The 27,890-nt window shown below is 37.3% G+C and overlaps 1 protein-coding gene across 9 annotated transcripts in view; it reads left to right on the top strand.

The window, feature by feature from the left end:
* The window catches only part of LOC131696109 (whirlin), an 80,811-nt gene that overhangs the window by 22,976 nt on the left and 29,945 nt on the right, over positions 1-27,890 (top strand). For all 9 annotated transcript variants that reach the window (XM_058984645.1, XM_058984647.1, XM_058984649.1 and 6 more), the window contains one exon: positions 24,580-24,710. In XM_058984645.1, the coding sequence (XP_058840628.1) occupies positions 24,580-24,710 (131 nt within the window). The remainder of the gene's footprint in view (positions 1-24,579; positions 24,711-27,890) is intronic.

The following is a 27,890-nucleotide window of genomic DNA, read 5'->3' on the forward strand; positions in this document are numbered from 1 at the left end:
TCATTTTTACCAAGTCCAAAAGTGGATAAGTTCCTGAATCCAAAACGGCCAAAAGTATCGAAATCGGTTGGATATTACCTTAGTTATGGGTATTTTAGTTTCGTGGGTACCCGGATACCCACGTAGGCCTGTTACGTAATAAAAAAATCAGGAGCCCCTCCTCACTCCCACCCTTTCTATATCAACAATATTATTAACCCAAAAGCTTGACTTAGTGAAGTTCTAAGATGTCACAAAATTTCAATTTCCAGCTATGGATGAAACATAGGAATTTAATTAATTGAAATATAAAAAGGTACCCGGGTACCGCGTCGGACACACAACGGATAATGGAAACATAGAAATGAACCACGGCTCCATTTATTATTTAAATGACAAGTTTGTCAATTGTGCACAACTAAAATTTCGAGACAGTAGCAATAAAAATTTCTGTATTAGTATGAACACCAACACCACATTCAAGCGCACTACGCAAAAAAATATTTCAATTAACTGAGAATGATGTAGCCGAGGAGACAGTTTTTGTTATCGTTCGTTTCGTACTAATATACTGTTAATTTGCAAAACCGTGATTTCTCTATGAATCTTACAATAAACCATAAAAACGTGTAAAAGAAAAAGTCGTGTAAAAGTAGACAGTGCAAAAAGTGGTAAAACATCGGTTTTACTGAGAATTATCAACGAATAAATTCGTGTGTTATCAACTTTGCAATCTATCATAGAATTGATAGCTAATTTTGCAACCAGCTTCAACATTTTAGTCGCTTTCTATGGGTTTCAGTTGATATTCATGTAAGTTTGAAAATGACGTGACAATATGGCGTACCGACATCAATAGACAATCACGAAGAGCGACTAAAATACTGAGCTCACCCATATTTATAGTTTCTTCTTATTTTGGTAGTGTCATCAATGTTACATATAACAAATTTTACATGAATTAGAAAATATCAGTAATCAATGCTAAGTGGCTTTCTTTTGATTAGTGAACAATTCCTGGGCAGTTTCGATTAGTAGAATTAATCATTGAAATATATATTTTACATTGTCACAAAAACCATGAATTCCGAAATAACACCTATAAGCTTCATGTACTCAAATATGTCGACAGAGCTATAGTTCTTTTTCTTGTTTTGTAGAGAAATCAGTAGCTTTATCGCACACACTTTACATTTTGACAATGAAAATTACTAATGTGCATTTTGACATAGTTTCAAGAAATTCAAGGAAATCAGCTGAACTAGAAAAATTAGTCTGCGATATTTTTAATTCGTAAGTTTCATAATGTTCACAATCGCGGATATTTGTGGGAGATAAAAACTTCCTTTTATCAGAATCACTGGAAACAGTTTTTAATCTAAAACTTATTGGGTGTTATAAGATAGTTAACATAAATACTCATTTAACTTTCATTCAGTTGTTTCCTGTCTCAGAAATAGCGAGGGAATTCGAATCAGTTCTGCGCTTCTCGGTAGCAGTTTCTAACAAACAAACAATATTTCAGTATTAAAAACAACAATTCAATTATTGTATTATGCAATGTAGATTTTACAATTCAGAAATAAGTTTAAAAGAAGTTTGGCACTCACGTGTGGTAGTGAACTGAATACTGCCGGTCATGTTTTGTCCGTCGTTTCTGTAGACCGGTTTACCGGGATGCTTTCTTTGGTTTTTCACGCGGTCCATACGGTTGAAAATTAGCAAACTTGCCAGTTTTATCAAGAATCGCTACCAGGATGGCTACAGTACACAGCCACCTTGAAGAAAACTTGGAAGGATTGTATGCCAGAATAAGTAAATAAATGACCGCTTACATAGCGCCTATCAGACTCGTTTTTCTTTGTAGTCCGTACACCTACTCTGTTTTTTTTCTGTTTTGAATAATGACACTTGTCGTTATTGGGGAGCCTCCAAAACTACACCAACAATTCGCAGTCTTGTCAGATTGGCGGTTTACAATACATAAGAAACAGATCTGCAAACGAATCTGAATACTTAAATAGATAAACTAATAGTTGTTCTCACTTGTCAGATAACATTGCCGAAGATAGTTTTTTAAATGAGTATGAATTAAATTGAAAATATTACACAGTTGACTTATCGAAAACTTTGGGGTGATGCCACTGAACTACTAATAGTAGCAAGACACCTGATCAAGACAATAAGAGTTGAACCGTACCTCCGCATCTACAAATCGCCTGCCTGAGCAGAAGATTTAGAGCAAATTGCGACATTCTCTTTGTTTGAACATTCTCTGCAACAGTAAACTTGGATTTCATGCTGATATCTTCCTATCCATGAAGACAAACTTGACATAGAAATACGATTTGATTATCAAATGTCAAGATTCGTGAGACGGGTTTTTTGGATAAAATTTTTGTACTCATTACGATTAAGCGTCTTCTACTCTTTGTATACGTGGGGTTCTAGAATACCTTACATTTTTTGGCATATATTAAGTACTTTGAACCCTTGAATATTAATTTTTTTGTAGCTAGAGAAATTTTTTTAACTTGTAGCAATAATAAAAATCAAATACAATTGATTTGATTTAAATACTGTTCGAAGTACGATAAAAAATGTCGACAGATTAGAATGAACTCTAGAGAAAATTTTCAATAGGACGTAAGTAACATTGAGAATAGGTAACTGGCATCCCTATCTCTACATACAGAGTCTGACAATAGGCAACATCGTTTTTTCACCAATCGATGGGGGTCAGTTTGACAACGTCAAAATCGCTTAAAATATCATCAACAAACAATAGTAGCAGTAAACAAAAGAAAACAATGAACACTTTAACTGATTTGACGTAAACTAAAGTGCCCCTCGCTCGTATTTAAAATTAATTTCGTTCAATTTGTTACAAGCAAAGTTCTTATGTTGGGTACGAAAATATGACGTCACGTCACCCACTTGATTGAGAGTCTCTCTTTGTTTACTTTCTCTTTCGTTTATTACGACGTCATTACAACACTTTGCACTAATTTTCCAGTACGTATCGAAAGCCGACGGTTTTTACTAAAATATTATGCAAAGAGTACAGTAGTAAATGCTGAAATGGCCGAGTAATGAACAGAAGGGAAAGACCCCAAAGAGAATCTCTCATTGTTACTTACGTCCAATTCTAAATTTTCTCTAGAACTGTTCTCACACCGAATACCCCGTCTAGTTCCTATGTGCCAGCACATACCCTACGAAGCCCGCTTTTTTTCCAGCCTTCACAGCCAGATGCGGCATCGCACTACGAACGACAGACCGACCGGTTGGTTTTTGGTAATACGAAACCTTCCCGTGCGATGAAAGAGTGAAATTTTCATTTAGGAAATTCGATTTCCCATCCAACGACTTGCCTCTCCTCATCCTGTTTGTTCTTTCGCTTGTGATGTGCACAGTACGGCTGATTTGGAGGCTCTCGATCGAATGGAAATTTCGGGAATATTGAAAATCAGAAGCTTTGGCTGCGAGATTGGAAGCGGCGCTTCTTGTCAATCTGCAATCGGGTTTATTTAGACTGCCGCTTGTTTAAATTTCAATTTCAATAGATTTTCAACAGGATTTTCCACTAATCGATTGAAATTTAAACTAGGTCGAAAGACACCAAACATCATTCAAAATAGGTATCAATTTAGGTGTATTTCATTTCGCGATTACGTTTCGTCTAACTTAAATTGATTCCATTCAGACAGCGCTAATTTCGCATTCCATTTTTCTGCTAGTCGCGCGAAATTGACGATCCGTGCGAACGAATTGAATTAACGGTCACGCAATGGGGACCTCTCCCCGTCCGCTCAATAAATATAAGTGTTTTTTTCGTCCTAGCGACCTACAAATATTGTTGGGGTGCAGAATGCCTTCTTTTGCGTAGCAAAACTTGGATAATAATGCGTACAACATCTGTAGAATATTGGTAATCTCTAGCTTTATGTATATTTTATGGTAAAATCAAAATTTTAGAGACATAAAAGGTATTGAAAATGACCGTTTACGCTCGCTTTGGCGAATGATGCGCTGGACTCGATTCTCGTTGGATGCCACAACTCACTTTCGTGCATAACCACTAAAACACTCTTTACTCTTTTTTCGCCCTTCTTCCCCACTGAACTACACCAAGATATTACTTCCAGGAGGGCCCGTTATGCTCTGTCTTACGCTTACGTTTATTCCGCAGCTATCTCGGAGTCTCACTCACTATTACGTCGCCATTCAATTCTCGTCTAAATGAGCCGTTTAGTCCCAGTTTCCGTGAGTTATTCAACTCCTGCCCTTATCACGATCTACTCGGATAGGCCCTGGCAGTGAATTTACCCTACTCCGACTGAGAGTTCCCCAACGGAGGAATTTCTCCCGACACCGATACCTGCTTTCTTGAACCATTTAGCTCCTAGCTCGAGATCCACTCGGATATTATCCGGCGGTGAAATTGCCCTACTCCTACTGAGAGTTCCCAGCCGGAGAATTTCTCTCGGTACCGATGTATGTTTCGTGAGTCTACCAACTCAACCGTACTGTGAATTCCTCGGCGGGGAATTTATCCCGTTACCGATGCTTAGTTCCGTGAGTCATTTATCTTCCCGCTTCGTCCCGATCTATTCGATTTAGTCCCCGGCGATGGGCCTAGCCTACTCAACGGGCCAGCCAGTAGGTGCTGAGGTTCGTTCAAAGATTCCGGGTGGAGCGTAGCTTCCGGTTCACTGGTGCCCTGATGACCCGAACCCGGTGTTACTACTCCCGTATTTCTCCAAAACCCGATTGGTCGTTTCACAGCAGCTTTCTTGCCTCATTGTGGCACATCTCCTCGTCGATATTGTCCACTGCCACACTAGACATGCCTTTTTGGACTTCTTCGAACCTAAGGCGCACATGCTACGGCGTCTCTTGCACGTTCACACACTCCGAGCAAAGCACTCACATCGACACATTTGACATGAGTTCACTTTTCTTTCTCCGCGTTGTCCAACTCTTGCTGCCATTTAGCGAGTCTGCTCTGACCGTACTCCACGGCCCAAGTGTTAAAATCGCCTCCTATAACAACCGGTATTCGTCCGACTAACGAGTCGGTTAGTGCACCCAGCATCCGGTTGTACAATCATAATATCTCAGAGGCTATTGGAATTTTCACCAAGTATCATCGATTTACAGGTCCCTGAACTGATGGTCAATCAAACATTCTTCGAATATATTGTCCACTATCTACAATTTCGGAAGTCCCGGCTTTCGGGCATATTACACAATTAATGTCACATCGATTCTTCGGTGATGACGGAGCCGATTTTCTGCAATCAAGTTTCAAATGGAAGGTATAATATGCAGTTGAGTGTTGCATCGGCCCCTCCACCGAGTAATATTGGCTTGTTAATTAGAATATTGGGCACAGAAATACTTTTTTTTTATTTCGATTATAGAGGTTTTAACCTTAAGGTCATTCGCCTCTTCGGGTTAGAAAATCTCTTATGAAAAATTTCTAACCCTATGTGCGGGGTCGGGACTTGAACCCAGGTGCGCTGCGTACAAGGCAATCGATTTACCAATACGCTACGCCCACCCCCGGCACAGAAATACTGTAGCCCGTCGACGACTTTTCACGATGGCGGATTTGTTGTTGTCGTGTTGCGAATGAAAGAGTCTAACAGCACGAATGGTTCTTCTTTATCGACTTTCGCTGGACGCACTGATGTGGCCATATGTTCTCGCGGGAAGTTTTCACTGTTGATTTTTCGAGTGCTTTTTGTGTGGTTAAACGTTCCACAGGCACAGTTTATACTATTCAAAATGGCGAAGCAGCTATTGCAGTTCTTGTAGACCGCGTGTATTTTCAGATCAGAATTTTTCGATTCACACAACACCATATTACTCAGATGTAAGCGGTTTCTGGGAGCAGTTTTATTTCTATTATCGGCCTGCGATTTGCCGAGAGCTTGATGGAAGTGTTTTGGAGCCGAAATGTACACAACGAATCAGAAAGTGACGCGTATCGCTAATTCGTCACAGGATGTAAAGCAGCCTTGACAAGGTGAACTGACGTTTCTGCTCGTGATCCCCCAGCGCTACGGGCGGGTTTAGCAAGCCGCCTGAAAAACAAAGTAGCTCAGGAAGTTTGGCAAGGCATTTCAGATGGATTCATTCGGATTAGACGTATGCGACGAAAACGAATTGGGAATTAGTAAGAACCCGCAAGCTCGACATCTTAGCGCTGCAGGAAGTGTGTTGGAAGGGGTATGCGGTTCGGTTTCAGGGCTGCGATGCCACACACGAGCTGGGATCAGCATTCATGGTGCTGGGAGAAATTGAATAGCGTGTGATTGAATCGTTTCCGGTCAGCGACCGAACATACCGATTAAGGATCAAGGGCCTGTTCTTCAACATCAGCATAATAAATGTGCATAGTCTTCACCTTGGCAGTAGCGATGACGGCAAAGACAATATTTTTCGTGCAGCTGGAGACTAAATACTATGATGTCAAGATTGTCATCGGCGAATTTAATGATTTAATGCTCTGGTTGAGGTGAAATTCAGACCTGTTACAGGAAGGGACAGTGCTCACCAGCAAATGAACGAGCTCTCTACGAATGCGTCATAATGTGCAGTTTCTTCCAACATCGTCTCCTGCATAGATACACCTAGAGATCACCTCAGCAAATATAAACTCAAATCAACCTCGTTCTGATTGACTTTTCGGACATTATGAACGTAAGATCATATTGGGGCGCTAACATCGATTCCGGTCACTACCTAGTGATGGGTAAGTTACGTCCAAAACTGCGTAGCGAATAACGGCGCCCGCCTTGGTATAACCTAGACCGATTAAATTGTACCGACGTCGCGATAGCAAACGCGCAGCATTCCGACACAGCGCAGCTAGGAGAGGAGGAGCTCGCTGAGGCGCCACTCAAGGACTGCTGGAGCAGAACCTAGGCAGAACATAAGCAGCTACAAGCAACGCTGAGAAGCGCGTCCTGGGATACGAGTGGAGAAGTCGATCGAACGAGAGGAATTCAACATGCGCAGTAATGCTGTGTCAGGCCATTCGTCAGAACGTGAAGTCGTATCCATAGAAACGAAAACAACAGACTCTTGGTTTGAGGACAAGAAGTGCCCCCTGGAAGAGCCAGAGAGGGAGGAGATGGTGTTACTTCATCGTTCTTCGGAAGCACATGCGTTTTACAAGAAGCTTAGTGATGCTCGTAACGGTTTTGGCCAAGAGACAAGGAAGGTGGCACTACGATGAACATCTGAACGATGCACAGGCGGATAACCGGGCGTTTGAGGGGGACGATTATGTCAGTATTATATCGTGTTTTCGTAGGTGATACAGTGTGTATGGCACATTGTTCTAAGCGGCTCACCCCTTGCCAATGCCCCTTATGAACGATGTCAAGGAGGCTATCCCACAGTTCAAGAGCAACAAAGCAACTGGTAATGATGGTATGCATCGAATAATCGGAAGGTGAAGGTGCTGAGAACGATCTTCGACAGTGTACATGAGAACCAGGTATTCGGTAGCATTGTTATGGACATATTGTGAGAATGACGGAAACAACCCTGTTAAGTTGGTTGTCACTTCCTATGCGTCAGGTTTAGACGGCATGCATTTTTAGACCGGCTGTCTGTGGTGTATCAGTAGATGTCCAAGGCTGTTTGGTGCTGTGGGTTGTAGTAGATGAATTTTCTTTAGTTGTTTTGGCACATGGCTTTCCGTAGTGTGCCGTCTTGTTACAAAACTGGCACGTGGGCGTCTGTCCAGGGTATGTGCAAAAGGTTCTTTGTATGTACTTAACACCTTGCGATGATCTGGCCGCGAAAGTTAAATAAGACGGTATATGTTGGTTCAGTCGCATTCGCACAACCCGAACACCGTTGGGAATGGCAGGGAAAAAGTTTCTCCATGTGTCGTTAGAGACTGATTCCACTTCACCATACTTCGACATGAATCTTTTAATATATTCCGTGCCAGTACGAGGTGCCAGATCATGGAGTTTTATTTCAGTTAGATCGAGATCCATATACACGGGGATCTTGGTTTTGACGTTTTCATATTCGACGTCATGTTGCATGTTGTTCTTTGCTACGATGCTTTCTGCCTCGGCTAAGGAGTTGAACGTTATTAGTACTACATTCCTAGTGTGGTGAAGCTGGACGTGTGAAACCTCTGTAAGATCAAGTTCCATTTTCACCTTGACCAACTGTTCCACCTCGCGCACTGAAGGTCTAAGACGGGTTTGCGAAAAATCAATCGCGATTGTGTTCTCCCGTAATGGGCGAAATTTATTTTGTTGTTCACTCATTTCACTCGAAGTTAGGTGTAACGGAACTTTCCTGTGTCTATATGTTACACGTACACGTTAGAACGGCGCAGCGCGGATAGTATTTTTGTTTGTGTGCTGTTCGCAAGCGGTGCGCTATTTGGCTTCTGATCTGTACGAGATGAGGAAGCTGACTTGTAATAGTTTTATTACAGTTCTATTCTACTCTAAAGGTTTGACATTAAACCAACAGCATAAAACCTTCTCCTGATCTAGCAGTTTGGAAACCACCATATGAGCGCTATTAAACCATCATAAAACTGTGTAAAGTCATCCTGAAGAAGTCCATAAAACTTATTTTCCTATCCATTTTAGAAATTTCAGTTTTAACCTGGATTTTTTCACTGATTAGATGTATTCAATAAAATTTTATCGTTGTTTTATTCCTTAACATCGCGTGATGCCAATCATCGAACAAAATACCATATTGTAAGGTATACATTTTTTAGAATAGTGAATATGTATAAAAGAACGTTATTATTGTTTATAACACATCCATGCGTGTTTGAAATATCATGAAAGAGCAACGCAAAATAAATTCGTCCCATGAAATCTGCCAAAAAAGAGCATTCGGTAATATTATTCTGCAAATATTGAAACAACATTTGAACAAACAAGTTTTGATAAAAAAATTAAATGTTTTGTTAAAAAGTGTAGATTCTTTTAAAAAAACGCTTTTAATCCACCTAACAGTGTGATGAGACATTTCTTATAACTCTTATCACTCTCTTCGGATATTATATCGTTTGAGAACATTAAGAACATGATGCTTCGCGATGTTTTGGTAACACATACTACATGGGATAGTGGCAGGACTCAGAGAATCGCTCAAATCAGCATAGGAAAACATAAGTGCTAGAAACCTCAAACCAAATCAATGGGAAAGCGAAAAAATGGCCCATAAAATAGACATTCAAACAAATTATTGCTAATGCTCTGTTAATAAAATATTTAAATTCCTCAATCAATGCATTGTGGTGGGAAAACTGAATTTTCCTAAAGGGGTACTGAGCCAAAAAAATCGATTTTTTTAATCGATTCGAAGTTTATACTTTACTCAAATTTCCAACGCGACTGAGAACTAAGAAATCAACGCTTTTCTTGAAAAGGGCGATACTAGCAGTGATGCCATTCAAAGAAAATCAACAATGAATATTTCCAGACTTGGTTTTATTTCCTATTTAAGAACTATTGTGTTTTTTACATCCTAGATTGCATGATTTAGTGATCGAAACCCAAAACTTCATAAAGTATTTGAAATTATTAAATTAAAATTTGTTTTTGCTATTGAAATTGACAAAATGTTAGTATCACCCTTTTGGCGATTGTTTCGGTCCCACCTATCAGCATTGAAGTATCGCCCTTACGTTTTTTTACAATAACTACCGTTCTGCACCACCGATTTCGTCCGTTTTTTTTTCAATAGCGATCATTGTTACTATTTACAGCTGGTATCAGCTTGATAATCCTAAAAAAAAAATACGAAAATAACAGTTTCGCCTCTAAACTGCTAGCAAAAAAAGTATCGCCCTGTTTGTTTGCATGGAGCGTGAAGGGCGAAACTTTAAATAAACAAACAAAAATACAGTTTCGCCCGTTGTATTTTTTGCTGTAGTTTAAGAAAGCAATATCGTAGAATCAAAATTTTTGGTTAATTTGTTGCGTTTCAAAGCCCTCATTCGCATGTATGAAGAAAGCCCTATGTTTACATTTGTAAGTATCGCCCTTTTCACAAAAAAGCGTTGAAATGAAATCGCAGCTCCTGATATCACGCTATCTCTGAAGTGCATGCGTGCATAGTTTCAAATTTTACTTCGACATCGACTTTTTCTAAAGGTGACTTCCCAGTAGTATCCTTGATTTAAATTATTATTGCTAATCCTTATGCCAAAGAACAATAAAAACCTCTCGAAAACGAACCGTTTGGGAAAATCATCATCATTACTGGAATTTTCATTTTCACGAAACTTTTCGATAACCTTCCGTCACTTGCGTTAATGCACTGGGTGCACAGTGCTCTGAAAATCTAGCGAAATCGTCTTAGGGCACCAGCGGGTCTAATTCAGAGATATCTGCGCGGCGAGTTAAATCTGTAAAGAATACTAAAAATTAATTTCTTTGCCATAATTTTCAGTTCAGCAATTCGAGAGATCTTGCTCACCGCAAGCCATGAAAAATAGACTACGTTGTGAAGCGATGGTCACTATTTATTAAAAAATCACGGTTAAATAAAAAATAAAACTATTAAAAAATTTCAAATAGTTTATAATTTTCACAAACTTATTAGGCTTTCGTAATATTGTTCAGGAAAAAAGCTGAAAATTTCAGTATTTTTTCTATCTGCAACATATAAACCCTTAAGTATACCGATTAATTGGTATACGAATTGGAATAGGTTCGCCAAATTTTGGAAGAAGTCTATAAAATAACCCCTTGAAAACTACCTGAAAATTGTTGTAGTTCGATGCAATAAAAAATCCCCAAAAATGAAATGTACCTATTAATGTGAAACACAGTGAATAAAACATACAATACAGACCCATTTTTATCAATCTCAGGGTGTATTTTAGGCTGACAAAATGGGGACATTGACTAAATCGGGCAATTTTTTTTCTTTATAATTAACTGAAGCTGTTAAAATATTCTTCCCGTACCTTGATGTAGTCTGATAACTATTTCTGATTATGATGAACTTTTTATTTTTGCTTATTTCCATCTTCATGATAAGGAAAACATGCTCAAGAAAGGATTTACTCAAATTCAGTCTTGTTCGTCTGTCAGAGCCCATCAAACATATGTTCATATTTGGCTGATAAAATCGGGGTTTCAATGTATTATAATAGATATTCAGCATTCGAAGAAGTTTCTTGTGAACGAGTGTAGAACGACTTTGTTTCTACTTACTTGTAGTCAGCGGTGTAGCCAGAAATTCGGTTTGGTGGGGGTTTGGTGAAAATCGATCATACTATCCAAACGGCATAATTCCGAAACCGTAATTTTTGAAGTTTTTAAATTATGCAGAATTAATTTTTCAGAAATTAGTAACAAATTTCGTGTCTTTAGCGAATTTGTTGAGACTTTATTGTAGTCATGAATATTAACCTGAGAAAATTCACCATAAATACTTCTTGGACGATATACCGTCAAAATTATTTTATCAAATGATGCGCTGTTTAACGTTTGTAAAACTCATCGAAGATACTAAACCTCCGAAATTGGCGGTTTCAAAATGATGCTATCTTGACCTTAAATTACTGTTTTTAAACATTTGACCTATACATATAATTGGTCATACAACAAAAATCAAATGCTCATCAAAATCGATCAGGACCTGCTAGAGTCGAATGGAAATCGTCATTTTTCATAAATTTCTCTCTACATTCGGAAAGTGTTATTCTCGTTATTAATCATATTACGTTTTCGTCTCAACTCGACGCATTCCCAAAATTAAAACCTGTTTTAATCCACCTAGTGGTGCAATTGTGCTTGTCTCATTTGTCCAGACTACGATTCCATGGCTGGCTATGTTCAATACAATGGTGGAAATGAATATTACATGTTCAGTACGATTTGCACATACATAAAATGGATCGACAGCCACGATCTTGAGATACTATGTGATACTGAAACATCGCTTGAAACCAGCGGCGGATCATGGAGAAAGATCCGGGAGGTCCAGGTCCTGCCGAAAATTTTCAACTTGTTAAGAAATTTTAAACTAATTTTAATTTTAAAGTAGCAACCCCTCACTGCATACTCCCTCCGGGCCGGTATGATTGACGATTTTTAGAATGATTGCATAACCTTTCTATATGAGAAAGTCAAAAATGTACCAAAGTCCAAAGAAGTCAATTTTTGTCAAACATCTCAATGTTTCATGCATTTTAAAGTCATTTGGCATCAAAAATACAAATTTGATTTTGAAAATTTTTCATTTCAGTTTATATGGGAATTTTCTGTGTGATTGCACTCTTCAACTCGTAACTCCGGAACTGGAAGTCCAATCAATAAAAAATTCAATAGCAGCCGATGGGAAGGTTGTACCTTTCATTTGAGACTAACTTTGTGCAAATCGGTCCAGCCATCTCTGAGAAACAGAGGTCACATTTTTTCCACATACACACATACACACACAGACATTTTCCGATCTCGACGAACTGAGTCGATTGGCATATGACACTCGGCCCTCCGGTTCGGGATTACATTGACGAATTTTAGAGTGAATGAGAAAGGCAAAACATTTTTAGCAAATGTTGAAAGTTATGCATTTTTTTTGGTGAGCAGTTCTATGTTTCATAGACATTAAATCAATTTTAACTTTGCTTCCTATTAAATAAAGACCCTTATTACAGTACATCTCTACAAAAACGAGCTCAATTTGAAAATAAATCTGAGGATTATGATTGATTACTGAACTCTGGAATTTTCTATTGGAATGTTTTCAGGCAGGATTTTGATATTGATGCAATTAGACAACTGTGAAAACAAGACCAATAGATCAGTTACATATCAGGACCCCATTCCGACAAATTATCAAAAGTCCTCATGATGTTTACAACAACAAGTTATCAATCTACGGATCAGATAATTGTTATTGTAATATTGAATTGAATCAGTCTGCATAAATAAATTTTCAACTTCAATCCAATTTTTTTGGGTGTGGTGGGGGGTGGGGGGGGGTTGTAGGGTGTTAAACCCCTAAACCTTATCTTGGCTACGCCGTTGCTTGGAGTTATTTATTTCACTTTTCATTTTCCGATATGTTTCAGATCGATCCGATGGTCATGAGTTAGAAAAATTGCAGTCAGAAGGTTCACACAAATGAAGATTTTTGCACTGATAAGTTATCAAGTTCCTTCCAGACAACTTGGAAGTGTTCGGTGATTATTTCTAGCGGTTGTAGATAGAAAAAAAATGAAATACAAAATTCGTTTTATCGAAATAATGTTTGGCTTATTTCAATGGATTATTACCATATTGAACAATAAATAGCCAACAAAGAGTAAGCAACAAACAACAAGCCATAACTTTTAAAGTATTCAAAATAGATATTTGAAATTCAGTAAAGTTATTCGCAAAAGTAAGAGCTACAAATTTGCTGAAGGCATCATTTCGATATAATAACCTCCAAGAAAATTTGTGAAAATATCTCACTCATAGGGTGATTATCAGCAAAAACATAATACCAAAAGAAAGGGCATATTACCTCCATTAAATTCTCCGAAGATACTATTGAGCTAAAATAAGCCGTTTTGGCGTTAATAATAGATTACATGTTTTTGGTCATATTTCTGGCAATGGGAAATGATAAAAATCTTTCGTCCGCATTTAATTATAAATATCTCTTTTGATAATAGTCCGATTTCAACAATCTATAGCTTGTTTGAAAGGTGTTCGTTAAAGCTATCTAAAAACATATAAATTGTTAATCTATATCGTCAATTTTGGAAGATAATTCAAAAAAACTGCAAAAAAACGCCATTTTTACGCATTCAAACATTCATATCTTGGAAACTAAACATCAGAATCAAAAACAAATTGATAGCGTTCATACTGTTTTTTAGTTCTTTCATTTAAAATTGGTTTGGATAAGATCGGTTCAGCCATTGCTGAGAAACACGAATGAGAATTTGTCCGTTACATACACACACAGACACACACAGACATTGTCCCAAATCGTCGAGCTTAGTCGATTGGTGTATAAGACTCGGCCCTCCGGGCGTCGGAAAAAATCTTGAAAGTTTGAGTGAATTCTATACATTTCTTTTATAAGAAATGTAAAAATGTGTTAAAACCTTTGATTCCACCCTTCGAACGAACAAGAAGGCGTATATTTGAGAAATTTTACTTTGCAATTGACTAATCCATGTGCAGTTGTGTTAGTGTGAGATTGAGGTTAAATCGGGTGGAATTTTTGCCAAATGAGGTTAAATCAGATGGCGAAATAAAAACATTATATGTATGTTATCTCTACACATTGCAGCAGTGTTAGTGTCTTAGACGTCAAATAAATCAATTTGATAATTTTGCTTGAAGGCTACATTTTTACATTTCTTATAAAAGAAATGTATAGAATTCGCTCAAACTTTCAAGATTTTTTCCGAGGCCCGGAGGGCCGAGTCTTATATACCAATCGACTCAGCTCGACGATTTGGGACAATGTCTGTGTGTGTGTATGTAACGGACAAATTCTCATTCGTGTTTCTCAGCAATGGCTGAACCGATCTTATCCAAACCAATTTTAAATGAAAGAACTAAAAAACAGTATGAACGCTATCAATTTGTTTTTGATTCTGATGTTTAGTTTCCAAGATATGAATGTTTGAATGCGTAAAAATGGCGTTTTTTTGCAGTTTTTTTGAATTATCTTCCAAAATTGACGATATAGATTAACAATTTATATGTTTTTAGATAGCTTTAACGAACACCTTTCAAACAAGCTATAGATTGTTGAAATCGGACTATTATCAAAAGAGATATTTATAATTAAATGCGGACGAAAGATTTTTATCATTTCCCATTGCCAGAAATATGACCAAAAACATGTAATCTATTATTAACGCCAAAACGGCTTATTTTAGCTCAATAGTATCTTCGGAGAATTTAATGGAGGTAATATGCCCTTTCTTTTGGTATTATGTTTTTGCTGATAATCACCCTATGAGTGAGATATTTTCACAAATTTTCTTGGAGGTTATTATATCGAAATGATGCCTTCAGCAAATTTGTAGCTCTTACTTTTGCGAATAACTTTACTGAAGACTTCAAATATCTATTTTGAATACTTTAAAAGTTATGGCTTGTTGTTTGTGGATTACTCTTTGTCGCCTATTTATTGTTCAATATAGTAATAATCCATTGAAATAAGCCAAACATTATTTCGATAAAACGAATTTTGTATTTCATTTTTCTATCTACAACCGCTAGAAATAATCACCGAACACTTCCAAGTTGTCTGGAAGAAACTTGATAACTTATCAGTGCAAAAATGTTCATTTGTGCGAACCTTCTGACTGCAATTTTTCTAACTCATGACCATCGGCTCGATCTGAAACATATCGGAAAATAAAAAGCGAAATAAATAACTCCAAGCAATGGCGTTGCCAAGAGAAGGTTTTGGGGTTTAACACCATACAACGCCCCCCCCCCACCACACCCAAAAAAAAAAAATGGATTGAAGTTGAAAATTTATTGATGCAGACTGATTCAATTCAATATTACAATAACAATTATCTGATCCGTACATTGATATCCTGTTGTTGTAAACATCATGAGGACTTTTGATAATTTGTCGGAATGGGGTCCTGATATGTAACTGATCTATTGGTCTTGATTTCACAGTTGTCTAATTGCATCAATATCAAAATCCTGCCTGAAAACATTCCAATAGAAAATTCCAGAGTTCTGTAATCAATCATAATCCTCAGATTTCTTTTCAAATTGAGCTCGTTTTTGTAGAGATGTACTGTAATAAGGATCTTTATTTAAAAGGAAGCGAAGTTAAAATTGATTTAATGTCTATGAAACATAGAACAGCTCACCAAAAAAATGCATAACTTTCAACATTTGCTAAAATGTTTTTGCCTTTCTCATTCACTCTAAAATTCGTCAATCTAATCCCGACCGGGAGGGCCGAGTGACATATGCCAATCGACTCAGTTCGTCGAGATCGGAAAATGTCTGTGTGTGTATGTATGTATGTGTTTGTATGTGTGTATGTGGAAAAAAATGTGACCTCTGTTAAGCAGAGATGGCTGGATCGATTTGCACAAAGTTTGTCTCAAATGAAAGGTACAACCTTCCCATCGGCTGCAATTGATTTTTTTATTGATTGGACTTCCGGTTCCGGAGTTACGAGTTGAAGAGTGCAATCACACAGCAAATTCCCATATAAACTGAAATGAAAAATTTTCAAAATCAAATTGGTATTTTTGATGCCAAATGACTTTATAATGCATGAAACATCGAGATTTGATGTAAACTCGAAAAAAATAATGTTTGACAAAAATTGATTTTTTGGGACATTTTTGCCTTTCTCATATAGAAAGGTTATCCAATCACTCTAAAAATCGTCAATCATACCGGCCCGGAGGGAGTATGCAGTAAGTGGTTGCTACTTTAAAATTAAAACTAGTTTAAAATTTCTTAACAAGTTGAAAATTTTCGGCAGGACCCGAACCTCCCGGATCTTACTATGTGATACTGAAACATCGCTTGAAACCAGCGGCGGTCAGTATCTCAAGATCGTGGCTGTCGATCCATTGTACGTATGTGCAAATCGAACTGAACATGTAATATTTAATTCCACCATTGTGCCATGGAATCGTAATCTGGACAAATGAGAAAAGCACAATTGCACCACTAGGTGCATTAAAACAGGTTTTCATTTTGGGAATGCGTCGAGTTGAGACGAAAACGTAATATGATTAATATCGAGGATAACACTTTCCGAATGTAGAGAGAAATTTATGAAAAATTACGATTTCCATTCGACTCTAGCAGGTTCTGATCGATTTTGATAAGAATTTGATTTTTGTTGTATGACCAATTATATGTATAGGTCAAATGTTCAAAAACAGTAATTTAAGGTCAAGATAGCATCATTTTGAAACCGCCAATTTCGGAGGTTTAGTATCTTCGATGAGTTTTACAAACGTTAAACAGCGCATCATTTGATAAAATAATTTTGACGGTATATCGTCCAAGAAGTATTTATGGTGAATTTTCTCAGGTTAATATTCATGACTACAATAAAGTCTCAACAAATTCGCTAAAAACACGAACTCTGTTACTATTTTTTGAAAAATTAATTCTGCATAATTTTAAAACTTCAAAAATTACGGTTTCGGAATTATGCCGTTTGGACAGTAAGATCAATTTTCACCAAACCCCCACCAATTGTAAAATTGGTATTGTAAACAAAATGTAAGGGTGATACTTCAATGCTGATAGGTGGGTAAACAATCGTCAAAGAGGCGATACTATCATTTTGTCAATTTCAATAGCAAACACAAATTTTAATTTAATAATTTCAAATACTTCATGAAGTTTTGGGTTTCGATCACTGAATCATGCAATCTAGGATGTAAAAAACACAATATTTCTTAAATAGGAAATAAAACCAAGTCTGGAAATATTCACTGTTGATTTTCTTTGAATGGTGTCACTGCTAGTATCGCTTTTTTTCCAGAAAAAGCGTTGATATTTAGGTCTCAGTCGCGTTGAAAATTTGAGTAAAGTATAAACTTCATTCCGATTCAAAAAAAAAAATTCGATTTTTTGGCTCAGTACAATATACATAACCCCTTTAGGAAAATTCAGTTTTCCCACCACAATGCATTGATTGAGGAATTTAGATATTTTATTAACAGAGCATTAGCAATAATTCGTTTGTATGTCTATTTTAAGGGCCATTTTTTCGCTTTCCCATTGATTTGGTTTGAGATTTATAGCACTGATGTTGTCCTATGCTGATTTGAGCGATTCTCTGTGTCCTGCCACAATCCCATGTAGTATGTGTTATCAAAAACATCGCGAAGCATCAAGTTCTAAATGTTCTCAAACGATATAATATCCGAAGAGAGTGATAAGAGTTATAAGAAATGTCTCATCACACTGTTAGGTGGATTAAAAGCGTTTTTTAAATAAAACTTGGTATACTTGACATAAGACAATTCCTCCTAAAACGGTCATAACTGAGCAATTCATATAGCAAGTGTGTTTATCATGGCACTTCTGCATCTATGTTGAGAGAGACAAGTTTTATGCTGAACTAAATCACAGCTTGCTGGTTTCGTAATTTTGACAGTAACTTTATCCAGGATGGTAAATGAAAAGTGAGAGTTTTTACTATGTAAAGGTGCGGTTGTCAAATTTTAGTAGCACATTAGATTAAAATAAAGAAGCTGAATACTCGCCATCTCTATAGTGCGTTCACCATTGACTGTCAGAGTCGTTCCAATCGAGCGCGACATTTGTCAATAGTCCTCGTTCGATAAAGATTCGCAGAGATTTTCTTCAAATTGAGTACCGAAATCTAGGGACAGATCTTTTGTGAAGCATTTTTAAAAATCAACAAAATTAAATATTTACCTTCTTGATGGAAGGAAATTTGAAATTCATTTTGCGTTGCGTGTAAGACGTCAAAGCCCTGCAAAAACTTAACTCTACTTCCAACAAAGTATCGAACGAAGTAAATCAGCACTTGTTGAACAAATGTTTCTGCGAAAGAGTGAAAGTCGATGCAAAAATGGAAATGAAATGCGTTTTTTTCAAATTGTATTAAAATTTGCTATGCATTCTTAGAATGATCTGACCCTAAACCGAAATGTATTTGTATGAGCTTATTGTTTATAATACTAAACGCAGATGGACTTCTCTTTTGTAATATAATGCGAGAGGTGGCTCTTAAAATTGTTGCAACGGCTGTTTTTGTCGGCAAAGTCAATTTTTGTAAACAGTTAAAAAACAAATCATTGCAACCACTCCCCGGTAATTTAGCCACTGTAAGTGATGTATTCTTCGTCAAACATAGAAATAATGAAAGTTCATTAATTACATTGCTGCTTTCAATATTGAAAATTACCATGTCCTCTGAACCATCTACCAGCATTTATTTAATTATCAATAATGAGATAGTATTAACGGATGATCCAATTTTGATATTTACTTATTTTTCAAACGAATGTTATTTTTTTGAATGTGTTTTCTAGCATCAACATAAGCCACCAAATCTCAAAATGTTTTAAGAACGAAACAATTAATGATATTAGCTTCTCGAGCATGACAGCCGCATCAGCATGCATAAAAATCCTCTCACCTTTATTTACTATCTTGATAATCATCCTGGAGAAACGAGCAAAACCTGCAAATACGAAATAATCCTGTCTTGGTTCGTCTTCTGCTTTAGGTCAAAAGAAATTGAGGGAGAATACCATTTCCAAATGGTATTTTCGAAGTAACTTATTTGCACTACAGTTACTACATTACAAGCAAGTAAACAAAGATTCGGGCTTCCGATGACAATTTTTATAACTCTTTAGTATAGCTCATGCCTTTCATAAGATTAATTATTTTAAAGAAGTTTTAATATAGACATTCTAAAACCTGAATACGTGCAATAATCTACGATAAAACTGTCTTATAACTTAATTTCTTGTTGTATGTTAGTTTTATTCCAGTTTTAACAAAGTATATAGAACCACACGTAAACTTGTAACCTAAAGCTTTCTCGTGGAAGTCATAACATAGTTTAATAGTGAAACTTAGGAACAAATGAGATGGCAGCTGCATTAAACCATAACAAAATCACCGGTTTTAAGGATTTCTTCATAAAACCGGGATAAATCCCTGTGGCATTTTAATTGTTACTTGGGTTATTTTTCTCCCCAGTTCTAAGGAATTTGCACAACCCCACGACGACGTTCGTCCTTGCGCTCTCATGCCTGTTTAGTGCTCATATGTATTCGGCTTTATATCTTTGAAAATACTTTGAATTGGATTATGATGACGCCAGTGCAGTGGTTTAGTGGCATGCGTGGCACTGCTTCTCGCTCCAGTGGATCTGGGTTCAATTTCAGCCATGGTATTTGGGATTTTCTGAGGCGAAAAATCGTCCTGGTCACGTAGGTAAGGAAATAAAGGCATTGGTCCCAGTGTTTATGTATTGATGGGTCACTATCTAGGGTCCGAAAGGTGAAGTCGTTTCACTGGCGGCATTCAAAGCGAACTATAACTTAGTACGGATAGAGGCCGATGGATAATATGTAAATATAAAAAATTCGATTAAGAAATTGTTGTAGTATATTCTAAGATAGGATGTAATTATAAAAATAACCATGCGGTTTTTTTCGATCTTGCAATGCAGGTCACTTTTTTAAGCTATTCGTCCGACATTCGGGCCGTGCCAAGGAAGGAAAAAAATCTTAAAATTACTAAGATAGTTCCAGCAGCACTACCATCCAAAGCAACAAATCTAATGCTTTTCGGTTTTAACTAAATTTATACACACACCAAAAAAATCTGAATTTTATCGTTGACGTAATTGCAAACATGACACAATTCAACAAACCGTAATTTACGAAATGACGGAACATTACCGTATTCCGTTTAATTTTACATGAAACATATACTTTACATGCGCAATGACATAAAATTACACTTCCTACCATTCAGAACAAACGCTGTATGACGAATAAAATTACATGATTTACGAAATTAAACGTCATGTAAAATTAAAATCAAACGTAAAACTAAGTCATTTTTGATGCTCGTATATGTCAGGGTCAGGAGACGTAAATTTACACTATATTTTCTAGGTGTGCAGGTTTTATTACAGTCACCACTATTTCTATCGGTTTTATAAAAGTTATGAGCATTGCCAGATAATTCAGGTCTTATTAATATCTTAAAGCTATCCTCAAACCTCCAATAAATTGTGTAATTGAGTACGATAAAAAAATCTTTTTGGCCTTGTTATTTCGAGAATATGTATGCTGCTTCAAAAGAGTTTTATAACAGGGGTGGGAGTAGCGTAGTTGGTAAATCGATTGCCTTGTACGCTGCGCACCTGGGTTCGAGTCCCAACCCCGCACAATAGGGTTGGAAATTTTTCATAAGAGATTTCTCTAACCCGAAGAGGTGAATGACCTTAAGGTTAAAACTTCTATAATCTAAATAAAACAAAGTTTTATAACAGGTTTTTGTGCATTCTCAAATAAGTTTTAAAAACCTAATATAGATTGGGCCAACTAGCTGGAATGTAATCTTAACCGTTTTGTGTCCGACGCGGTACCCGGGTACCTTTTTAGGTTTCAATTAATGAAATTCCTATGTTTTATCCATAGCTGGAAATTGAAATTTTGTGACATCTTAGAACTTCACTAAGTCAAGCTTTTGGGTTAATAATATTGTTGATATAGAAAGGGTGGGAGTGAGGAGGGGCTCCTGAATTTTTTTAATACGTCACAGGCCGACGTGGGTACCCGGGTACCCACAAAACTAAAATGCCCATAACTAAGGTAATATCCAACCGATTTCGATACTTTTGGCCGTTTTGGATTCAGGAACTCATCCACTTTTGGACTTGGTAAAAATAAATCGGATTACTTCATTCGGTTCCCAGGAATCCGGGTTTCCGGAAGAAGGTTCCAGTGCTGGGGTACTATTTGCGAACTTCAATGGAATACTAGCAATATGGGTATCAAAATTCTTGGAATTGCATCAGTAGGCTGTATCTCGTGGTTTTGGAACCATTTGGTGATTTGATCCCGGAACGGACATTCCGGAGTAGGTTCCCGTGGGGCCGTGAGTGGCCATTCCATTCCAATTCCATTTTTCAAATTGCCATAGGGTCCCGTAACAATAAAAAACAGACTTCCGAGACAATTTGAAGAGTTTCAATACTCATATTGCTAGCACATTATTAAAATTTACAAATCATATCCTAGTACTGGAACATTACTCCGAAAAATCCGGATTACCAAAAACCAGATCCATTATTCCGTTTCTATTGTACAGAATCAAAAAGTATACGAGTTCCTGAATCCAAAACATCTAAAAGTTTCCAAATCGGTTAAAGGAAGCCATAGCTATGAGCATTTCAATTTGTGGGTACCCGGGTACCCTCGTTGGCCTGTTAAAGGTGTTTTTTGTTGGACACATAACTGTTAAAGCGGTAATTAGGTTTTCAGGGAGTTGAAAGTTTTAATGCTAGTTTTACAAAATAATCTCAAAAACCGCTAAAAGATTTTAATAAAACTAAAATTGTTACTTGGTATTGTCCTGTATTCGGTCTAAATTAGCGATAAAGTTTAGCACGGAATTTGGAATGTATTACTTGGTTTGTTGGAACGTGTCCAATGGAAAACAGACAGAGAGCGAATTACCGAAACAGTGATAATTCACCTTTCTATTGGACAATCTGAGAAAAGATATTACCTCAAGCAGGAATCGAACCTGCTATGCTGCCCAGTCTCTAGTTGGGTGCGGTAAACACCAGCCCGGGGACAACTTGACAGCTCCCATATATTGAGCTCCTAAGCGAATTTTGTGGTGATTTGTTGATGTCATGGCGGCTCGAATGGAACAAAATTTAAAAAAGGCGCATCCCATCTATTATTTTCTATATCTGTAAAAAATGAACAATTTAAGCATTTCTATCACCAAATTTATTTCGCTCTTCAAATTAGAAACTGTCCATACCTTAACAGAAACATAGATTCCATTTTGGATCTACAAAATCCAAGAAAAATAAATCGATTTTCAGGAATACAAGAAAATGGCTTTCAAAATCGAGCCACTTCCACTTATATTGAAATTTCCGAAAATCTTCGGGATCGAACCAACATGAAATCCTCCGGTTGACGCCGTTCAATTAGTTTTCTGTCGGGCTGGAACTGAGTAATATGCGAAATGAATTCTGAAGGGATCAGTACCAAAACCATCGCAAAATCTTTTGGAAAGAATTATTACAAAAGTCGAACAAAACTCTGGCAAGAGTCGAACATAATTGTATATTCCTGGCAGTATTCTTGCTAAAACCGGGCACTACCGGTTTGCTGCCAGAATTCTGGTAAAAGCACACAAATTCTATCCACAACCAATTTTGCTAACTGTGTAGAAAATCCTACATATTTCGTTTATATTCCCAAACGAAATTCTAGAATTCTTGACGTTCTTAATTAATTTGAAATAAGATGTCATATGTTCACGAATTGTTAAGCTTGGTGATTTACTTTCATTGGCCAAAATTATTTTCATTCATATTTCTTGGGCAAAAAGCACAAATGATTTACCGATTACACACATCACACAACAATAAAACAAAAAAATAACGACTTCCAGTTAAATTTATAATAAGATTTATGTACCTTGCTGACAGTTTCCAGTATAGACACTTTATATAACAGACTAGCGGAGAGAAAACCAGAAAAACTAGCAACCATGGATGTAAACTGGCATCACGGAAGCTCCCATAAGCTTTGCATGGGCTTCCTCTTGCACTCCCCCTACAAAAACCCTCATGCTCGTTTGGCTGCACTTTTTGACAGTCCGTTTGGCTGCAATTTTTGACACTTCGCTAGTCTGTGTATAAAGTGTCTGTAGTTTCCAGTTAGGGATAAATTTATTCTCAAATAATTGTTTTCTTTATCCACATTTTGGAATACGTTTTTTCTAAATGTTGTTCTTGCTGCATTGACGGCGTTCATAACACACGTAACGAAACACGCTTTTCTCTTGAAAGAATTTCGTTTCGTTGTTCGTGGTACTCGTACGGAGAAGGCATACTAGCGCCACCATCAAATTAGTGGTACATATATGAAACAAGCACTATCTGTCAAGTTGTCCCCGGGCTGGTAAACACTCCGCCATCGAGGAACTGTGATGATGTCATCACAGATTCCCAACAGAGACGCAACGCACCCAACTAGAGACTGAGAGATCGCAGGTTCGATTCCTGCTTGAGGGCATATCTTTTCTCAGTTTGTCAAATAAAAAGGTGAATTGTCACCATTTCGGTAATTCGTTCTCTGTATGTTTTCCCTTGGACACGTTCCTAAAAACATTGAAAAAATGAAGAAAAAAAACATGACTCACGTCAAAAAGCTAGAATTATATGCATTAATTGGTATTTTAGCTAAAATGAAGCATTAGATGTTTGTCAACTTTAAAATAAACTCTACACACTTGAAATATTTTCAGAAATTCAGCATATTATCTCCAGAGCATCGATGGTGCTAGATAATAACACCTCTCTAGTAAAACAAATTCCATTTACATAAATGGCGGCACGTGTCCTTCCCTGAAGCCACAAATGTTGAAAGGTTATATGTACCTTTCATCAAAAGACGTTCCTATTGTTCACAAAAGAAACGATTTTGGAAAACATGAGACGATTTTCCGGGAAGCGTGTCTCCCCTCCCCCACAGTTTGAAACCCAATGTTGCTTAATTTTCTAGAAGAAAACGACAAACAAAAACGAAAACAAAAATATGTGTCATCATGTCGTGACGACAGGTATTTTGTCCTCCTCGCACCGCTCTTCACCCCTCGCTGACTAGTTCGCTTCCGGCACTTTCACTGGACAGGCTTGTCCTTAACGTAACACGTGACACGCTCGGCGCGCGGCATTCCGTTTTCTATTGCTCGCTTCCGCAGCCTTTCAGAAGGGCATTTCTAGAGTGCAGTTTAGCTCAGGATCTTTATCACGGAAACTAGATTTCGGTAACGTTTTAAAACTATGTTTGTCTTCTCTTCACTCGCTTTTGTTTTTCAGGTGTTGGCGTGTACATATCGCGGATAGAGGAAGGTTCGCTAGCGGAACGGGCCGGTTTGAGGCCCGGCGACACGATACTGGAAGTGAACGGGACACCGTTCACGTCCATCAACCACGAGGAAGCGCTCAAGGTAAGATGTGGCAATTTTTTCGATTTTATTTATTTTTGTCTTATTCAAATTTCATAACCCTTCTACACAATATGATTTTTTGACACTGTACACATACCCGTTTGATTTGAGTGTTAAACTTGGTTTCGATCGGAGCACTTTTTTCATATTTTTTTTGAAACTGAAGAATGATCATATTTGTTCAAAAAATTAAAAGTTCTCACATTCGATTCGAAATTGCATGCAAATAAATTTCAATTGCCAAGATTTTACTAAAAATAATTTTTGGATGTTATGGCTTCGTTCAAGTTGCCCAGAAATGTTTTACTATTCGAATAATCATAACACATAATACTTACCGAATTTTTGAAACAAATGATAATTGATTTTATTGCAACACGGGTAACTAGAACTGCTAGCGATCTCATCCTTCATCGAATACTATTTAGAAACATCTCAAATTTCATTCGGTTCCTTTTGAATTATTATATCTTAACACAACTACAACCACATAACCATACATGAAAAAGATAACATCTAACACTGACAATAAACATGTTCGGAGATAAGAAAAGAAAAAGGAAAAAGATTGGCAATAGAAAGAACCTATAACTTTGGTATGCTTTCTTTGCTTCAGTATATCTATTTCACTAGTTTTTCTTTTGTTCTAATGCACTCTACCTTTCAACCGCCCGAGTAGTTTTGAGTTTCATTCTATTCCATCCAGTTGCATCCAATTTCTGCTTCCGTCAGTTGATATTTCCCCGCTACCAGAAAAGTTGCATTTCGTAGAACTAACTTTAACCATTATTATTCGACGCAGTAGAGCATGATGTATGGGACTGAAAATGTAAAGAGAGAAAGAGCTACTCACTTCACTTGGCACGTTGCGGTGCAAACGATCGCAATGAATAATGCAACTTTTCGCTGCAATTATGTGGCATTTTCCTTCCTTCTTCGCGAAAAAGCCCATCCTTAACTCACAAGTATCATTATCGTTGTGCAGGAGCTTATCTTCTGCTCTCAGCACTGAGCAAAGGAGTGGCCGCCGGTTGGAATAGTAGCAGAAAATAGGGAAAATGTGCGGCAACAGATTCAATGTTGGGAGACATTGTTGCGTGGGGGTCGCTCGAAATCGTGGGACTGAATTTTTTGTTTCTACTTCCAGTTATTTGAGCCGAACTTAGTTCTGGTTAGTGAATGAGTAATCATTAACGAAATGACAGCTCACTTTGAAATCTAATTGGCGTTTTGAAATGTGTTTTAGGTCTAGGACAGGATCCGCCAGCACTGTTCCCACTTTCAACCAATCTCGAACCAGCTCGTGATTGGATGAAAATGACATCAACAGGCGCTCGGTTTGGAAATTAAAGGTGATAAAGGGCTGTGGTAAGAATTGTTAGATATCGTGATTTAGTTTGAAACAACGATTGTAGGTACTATTTAACGAGATATAAACCTTGTGAATATTTTTCCAAAGTCTATTCCCGGAATTGTGGAAGGTTGCCGCCTGAAAGAGGCCGCGACACCGAACCGGCTGGAGGCTGGAGCGCATATAATTTGGGGCAGCTCAGATATCAATTTGAGAGGCACCGAATTGATGAAATTTTTAAGCAGTGCAAATCTGCCCATACTTAATGTAGGAAATCGCCCAACATTTGCACGAGCTGGCAGAGAAGAGGTGTTAGATGTAACTCTCTGCTCCGACAGTATTGTGCACGATTTGGTAAACTGGCTCGTACCAAACGAGCTCGAACTGTCGTCGTCTGTACATCGTCTCTCATAATTTAAACGTCTCGCTAGATATCGTCTCATATCATTATCCGAAATCTACGAACTGGGACCTCTATGAAGAGAGCTTGGCGACTAGGTTTCATGAGTAACTTCCGACGATTGAATCTCCAAGTGACTTGGCTGAGGTCGTGGATAAAACAAACTCACACATGGTAGCAACATACCAAGAGGCTTGTCCGCTTCGAGTTATACGCTTCTTTGTGGAATACCGAACTCGTTCGACTCAAAAGGTAATGTAGAAGAGCGTGGAATCGTAGACACAGGGACAGATCGGAGGCCTTTAAGTTGGCTCGCAAAGCATACAGAAATGCCGTTCGATCCTCTGATCGAAGTGCTTGGAAAAGCCTCTGCACAATTATCTCAAGTCTCAATGAGACTAGCAGATTGAATAAGTTACTTTCGAAATCGAAAGACTTTCATGTCGATTCGATTGGAACTGCTAATGGTGAATACTCGTCTGATGAAGATATAGTAATCAACTGTCTTTTTGAAACACACTTTCCAGACTGTAAGGAGCCATCACCGATGACTGCTCCTAAGCTCTTTTCAGGTAGTTCTGATTCTTGGGTATTTATTTCGTAGACTTGTGACAACCGAATCGATCACATGGGCCATTGAAAGTTTTGCTCCTTATAAGTCTCCGGGAAAAGATGGAATCATTCCAGTTCTACTACAAAGAATATATGAACACTTCAGCATATTTTGAAAAATGTTCTTACTTGTTGTCTTGCAACAGAGTACATTCCATTAGCGTGGCGGGAAATAAGTGCAAAATTCATTCTCAAAGGTGGCCGTGTCACTAACGAGGAGGCAAAGGGCTTTAGACCGATCAGTCGGACCTCCTCGCTTCTCAAATCAGCCGAAGCCGTCATAGTTGTATCTCCATAGGATTTTATTTTATAGCTATTTTGATTGAGTAACTTAGAGTGTTCCTAACAAAAATAGTTTTATTTCTTTATTTTTTATTTCTCATAAATTGTGTCTTTAGATATTTTTTAAAGCCCGAGATATTTTTTTCATAATAAAAGAACACAGATATCACCTTTAGAACCAAAGTTATGAGCAATATTGAATAAAAAATAGGTCCTTTTAAAACATTTATATCTAAAGTTGGGGCAAACGAAAATAATTTCTTCGTCTTGCATTCCAAAAAATATATACTTTCAGGCATGTTAAGAAAAAAAAAATAAGGTGATATTCCTGAAAAAAATTAAATCGAGTTTGAAAATTGTGATTGACAATCGATTTACCCTTCCTCACATATAATTTAGAATAATGTAGTTACAAATAGCGCACCATATTTTTTTTCTCTACGGCATGTTGTTAGGTACTAAAAGTAGTATACATATGTGGTTTTTTTTAACGAAAAAGATTTATTTCATTTTTTTATAAACAATTGCTTAAAAA

This window comes from Topomyia yanbarensis, unplaced genomic scaffold, assembly GCF_030247195.1.
Source record: "Topomyia yanbarensis strain Yona2022 unplaced genomic scaffold, ASM3024719v1 HiC_scaffold_74, whole genome shotgun sequence".
Lineage (NCBI taxonomy): Eukaryota > Metazoa > Arthropoda > Insecta > Diptera > Culicidae > Topomyia > Topomyia yanbarensis.